This window comes from Daktulosphaira vitifoliae, unplaced genomic scaffold (assembly GCF_025091365.1).
Source record: "Daktulosphaira vitifoliae isolate Bord-2020 unplaced genomic scaffold, ASM2509136v1 Scaffold_5, whole genome shotgun sequence".
In the NCBI taxonomy this organism is placed as follows: Eukaryota; Metazoa; Arthropoda; class Insecta; order Hemiptera; family Phylloxeridae; genus Daktulosphaira; species Daktulosphaira vitifoliae.
In genome coordinates, this window is record NW_026099576.1 from 6,744,886 (window position 1) to 6,750,614 (window position 5,729).

General features: G+C 23.6%; 2 protein-coding genes across 2 annotated transcripts in view; both read right to left on the reverse strand.

Annotated features, from left to right (window-relative positions):
- The window catches only part of LOC126908525 (uncharacterized), a 78,119-nt gene extending 75,278 nt beyond the window's left edge, over positions 1–2,841 (reverse strand). The window contains exon 1 of the mRNA XM_050690686.1: positions 2,288–2,841. Within this exon, the coding sequence (XP_050546643.1) occupies positions 2,288–2,783 (496 nt within the window). The 5' untranslated portion in view covers positions 2,784–2,841. The remainder of the gene's footprint in view (positions 1–2,287) is intronic.
- A 1,391-nt stretch (positions 2,842–4,232) lies between these two features.
- The window catches only part of LOC126908534 (uncharacterized), a 3,909-nt gene continuing 2,412 nt past the window's right edge, over positions 4,233–5,729 (reverse strand). Inside the window, exon 2 of the mRNA XM_050690699.1 lies at positions 4,233–5,136. Within this exon, the coding sequence (XP_050546656.1) occupies positions 4,779–5,136 (358 nt within the window). The 3' untranslated portion in view covers positions 4,233–4,778. The remainder of the gene's footprint in view (positions 5,137–5,729) is intronic.

The window sequence follows — 5,729 nt, forward strand, 5'->3', positions numbered from 1 at the left end:
GATTATTAAAAAATAGTATTTCCCATAAAAAAATTATATTGATCAATACACTTTTCAATAAGTTATAGCATTATAATGTTAAAAATGTAAAAAATAAAATTGAGAATTTTCACACAATAATAGCATTTGGTAGCCATTTTCACCGTGAAGATAAAATAAAGTCCGAAATTTTTTTTTTCCATGATAAAGTATATTACATTATCTTTAATTTAAGATATATATATAAAAGTGTCAGACTTTCCGGAACACTTTCAAAAGTTAAGTTGAAAAAGTCAATTTTTTGTGAAAAAGTTGTCATTTTGAATCCCCCCTGTAGGCTGGTAAAAAGTCAGATTTATAAAAAAAAAATACCAAATGATAGGTAAAGACATCATGCATCTACAAAAAAAAGAATTATATTGATATGTTTATTTTTAAAAAACTTTCGGCAATTTTAAGTAAAAAACATTGAAAAAATTTCGAAAATTGGCGATTTTTAAATTTGTAATTTTTTTGGAGGTTTCCCCCATTTACGGGGAACGAATAATTTTTTTTCAGTTTTTGAGAGTAATGTCTTCGACTAGATACGATTTGTGATCTTTTGACGTATCATTGAAAGAAATCGGTTCGGTGAGAGCTGAGAAAAAGTGGTAACAGACACAAAAAAAAAATAAATAAATAAATAAACACATCTTAGTAAAACCAATACCTTCTCAGCTTCGCATCGAAGCTAAAATTAAAAGTTTTTACATTGAATTTTTGTTATAAAATATTTGTATAATAGATTTTTTTGGATATTTTAATCCGAACCCTAATTATAATATTATATTTAAGGTATTTTAATGTATAGTATAGTCTATGTAAGAATAATCTAAAAATTATTTATAAAAATAAAAATTGTGTAAAATTTATATAAACAATATATAATCTTTTAAGTATTTAGGATAAGAACAATAGTAATCGCAGTTATCATTATTATTTAAATAATCTTCAGGATAATTTTCTTTACTCATATATATGTTTCTATTTTCATCAGATGTAACTTTTTTATTGTAATCAACAATTTGAGTAACATAGTCATCATTGAATTTATATAATAATGTATAAATATCTTTAGTTTGACATAACACATCTAAAAGAAAAATATGATGGTACTATTATTTTTATATGATACATTTTAAAAGAGAATAAAAGTAATATTTAATGAGATAATGATATTTACAAGATATATGATTAATAATTGGAGAAAAAAATTTGTATGTATAAATTAATAATAATTAAATTATTAAGTTCAGAATATATAAAATTATGAATTAAAATAAATTGATATTAAACTTACTCATTGTATATTTATCGAAAAATTTTGTAAATTGTAAATTTAACCTATAATTAATATTCAAAGTATTTTTGGTTACTTCAAAGAATTTCTTATGTTCTTCTAAGTTTCTTATAAATGTTTCAGCATGCTTCATGTTTATAATCAATACATTAAAGCAATTATTGATAATTTCCTTTGTAGTAAACAAATATATATTATCAAAATTAAATTTGTTATTATAAAAAAATGATTTTAATGAATGCATCAGTTTTATGGATGAAAAATTGATACTTGTTTTATTTTTATTAATGAAATATTTAAGACATTTAGAAGTTTTTTTTGAAAATGTAAAAAAGACATCAGCCGGTCCGTCACCAAAGAGATTCAAATTAACTAAATCTTGAAAAATTTCAATTATTTTATTACCAGCTAAAATAATTTTATTGTAGAATATTAAAGTTTCTTCTTCGTCACTAAAATAATTGTAAATATAAGTTGAGGATCTAAGAATACTGATAAAGAGTCTAACGAGTAAAGCAATTGGACGAAATGTTGCAGTCATTATAAGTACATGAAATACTTGTATATCTTTCGTGTAAAAACTATACTTGATATATCTAAATATATCAAAAAGGGTCAAGTGTCTTTCGTCGGGACAAGTTATAGCGAGTGGTGCAAATCGAATAAAATCTAAAACATTTTTAATTCTTCCGTTTATTAACTGTGGATATTGTTTATCCTGAGAATTTCTTATAAGATCTTTTTCAGAAATTTCGCGATTATTCATCATAAAGTTATAAAATAGTAAATTTTTTGGTAAAAATTCCCAGTATTCACACCTTTTAATAGCTTTTTTAAAATAAAAATATACTCTACTAAATGTTAAATTTTTAATATATTCATCGGTGTCGTTTTGGTGTTTATCACTTTGTAACAATCGGTTTCTAAGTTTATTTGAAACAATTTGAAAATTTCCAAGAGTATATTCACCTGATTCGTTGTAATCAGGAAAATAAATAAATACTTCGTCAAATGTGGTACAACTGCAATGTTTAAATATTTTAAGCTCTAAATGATCTGAAAAGAACTCATGATGCATTTTGTAACCTTTAATAATACTGGAAATTTTATCTGACAAATCAAATATTCCGTTACCATTTTTAGCATAGAAATCTATATTCTCAGAAACATTATTTATGTATAAATTGACTGATATCAAATCTGTCGAGTAAAAATTTTTATCAGCTTCCCTTAAAATATCTAACATTATTAATACAATTTCGCCATGAGTTTTTATTGCATTGCCATATTTGCTTAAACTATCCACGTCATATTTTTCTTTGTTTTCTATCATTTCAATTAAATAGCGGTAATTATGATTAAAATAATTTAACATATATTTCATAAAATTACACTGTAAATCACGAAAGGATATCCCAAATATTAAATGAATGGTCAATAATAATATAATATTTTTTAGAATCATTTTTCGTATTATTAAGAAAAAATACTAATAAAAAAAAATTACTATAATAATTTTCCTTTACTTTACATGCTATAATATATTTTTTCAATCAACTATTTTATTTTCATTATTTACCATGTAGAAAATAGTATTATATTTATGGCATTATTTGTTTTAGTTTTTAATCTATGCATTAAATATCATTTGACAATTATTTTATGTATTTATTACTGTATCTATCTATCTTCAATATACATGACTCCATCCTAGATTTCAGTGATGATGTCCCTACACTGTTAACAGAACAAGCGTTGGGTAGACCTGTACTTATGTATAGTGAAACAATTACTTCGCAATTTGTCTAGGTGGTATAAAAGTTTTATTCTTCATACTTTTTTACAAAATTTTGCAGCCTGACAACCTGACGCATCCTCATTGGTCACCTCTGGGAGAGGGGCCGTTACTGCATTTTTGCCGTGTTTCGATTTATTATTATCTGTTTTATTTAGTGAATTAAAATTATAGTTTTTTTGGCCTCAATTTTTGAGTATAATTAGTTGAACATCAAAATGAAATTATATATCCAACATCTATTATCGGAAATGACTTTTAAATAAGAGCATTTTATAATTTTATCTTTCATTAAGATCTAATTATAAGTTTCATTATCATTAGCATCGAATAACTATTAAATGCTAATAAAATTTTGTATTGATGTATTCTATTCTAATTAATCAATATTGCTCAGTGTAGTTTATCTACCCATAATAAAGATGGACAAAAGGCCTAATTCCAATAGACGCGTCAGGTATGAGCCAGAACTTCAGTTGGGTGAAATCAAGTCAATAAAACGATTTTTCATTGAGTTCATAAACTATGAGTAAATATTGATTAAGCGAATTTGTATATTTTACCTATAATATTAAATAATATTATTGCATTAGAAATATTCTTTAATTATGATAAAGTTATTATCGAAGCAATCAACTTTTGCTAAATCAATCAATCAAATTTTGTTAAGAACTAATAAAGTTATATTTCTGATTTTACCTAACATTTTTATTTTTGTGTATAAATTGAAAGTAATAAAATTGCGTCAAGACATTTTGGAATAGTATCGAAATAACTCATTGTATTCCAAAATCAGCTAAATACATAAATAAACAAAAGTTATTTTATTATAAAAATTTTTTAGAGCAATTATAAGAAATGATGTATTTATTCATCGAACGTATATAGAGTGTTCAGTAAGTAAAGGAAAGGGTTTCTATCGTTCTTATTGATTGTAACAATTGACCTATTTCCTTACTTATTGAACTCTCTGTATAATATGAATAGATGAAATATAGTATAGCAATTCGATGGTTGAAAAGTAATTTGAATTATTGTTTTTGTGCTGCCTGCAATGTTTCCTTATTATTATATTAAGCCTATTTTGATAAAAGAGATCTTACTTATACGTAGGAATAACTCAAATTAAACATAAAATACGTATTTCGATTACTTAACAGTTATATTTAGTTTTAATAACAAAAATGGATTATGGCAATTTCCAAAAATAATTTTGATGTATTTTATAAAAACCTGTATCTTTATAATCAGTTTTAATAAAGTTTTCACAAAATTCATATAAATATTTTGAAAATAATTCATATTGTGTGACAGATGTATCATTTGCCGTTGATGATTTAATAACAAGCGCAATATTAGAAAATTTAGTTTCCATATTTTCTGTAGTCACCAATAAACCTTCTGAACAACAGTTATTTAATCTTTTTGTTTTTAATTTACGTAGCATATTGGAAAAATGTAGTCTTGCTTTTTGAAAACTCACCATGTAATCACTAGCTAAATATTCAATATTTACTTCAGGTGTATTTATAAACACATTTCGTGTTACGTTATAAGTTTTAAGATCAATTATATAATTGTGTATTAATTTATAAGTTGAAAGTAAGTTAGAATATAATCTTTCAGGCAACCTTATTTTTGATAGTTTTAGTTTTTCCATAATTGTCAGCATAAAATAAAACATTTTACTGTATAATTAATTGTGTCAAAAAGATTTGTGACACATTTCACATAATTATTACTTTTTTTTTCAATTCTACAAATCCTACATAAAATAGTTTGTAATTTATTGTAAAGCACTTCAAAAAATCTACATCGCACTATTTGTGTGAAGTAAAATTTTTTAAGATGAAAATTGTGATCTGTCACCAGGTCTCTCATTACAGTTGTGGCATTTATTATTAAATTATCATGTTTTATTTCTATGTGACTAAATAAATTCCAACTACCCTCGCTAAATAAAGTATTAAGTGTCTTGATTCCAAGTTCTTGATTAATAGATTCGTCAATCAGAGGTTTAAACCTATATAATGATTCAAATGAATTAGTTGAATTATTTTATAATAACAGATGTTATGATTATGTACATTGTTTAATTTAGTATATTACTCTCCATAGTAGTAATGATATCAAAACTTTTAAAAAAGTGACAATCTTATTCCGCAATATTAGTCTAAAATGAGAAAAATTCATTCTCTAAACTTTGGATAAAATTAATCAGTCTTAAGGTAGTTCAAAATGGATTATATTTCTAGGTTTTTGTAATTTTCTTTGAAAATATGAATCTTATTTTAAATGTTATCAATATAAGATTTGTTTATTAAATAATTTAATATAATATTGGTATTACAAGGTTTACCAAAAATAACTTATTTTAAAGTAAAAAAACAAAAGGTAACTATTTCAATTATTAATGAACATTTTCATTTTTTTTTATTTATGTTTTATTTAACATACAGTTTATTTTAGGAAAAAATATTTCATACAAAAGTTTCTTGTCATTATAATTCTAAAAATTGTAACCCGTATTTATTTTGTAACTGTCACTATTTTAGCTTCGATGCGAAGCTGAGAAGGTATTATTAGTTTTACTGTGATGTGTTTTTTTTTTTTTTT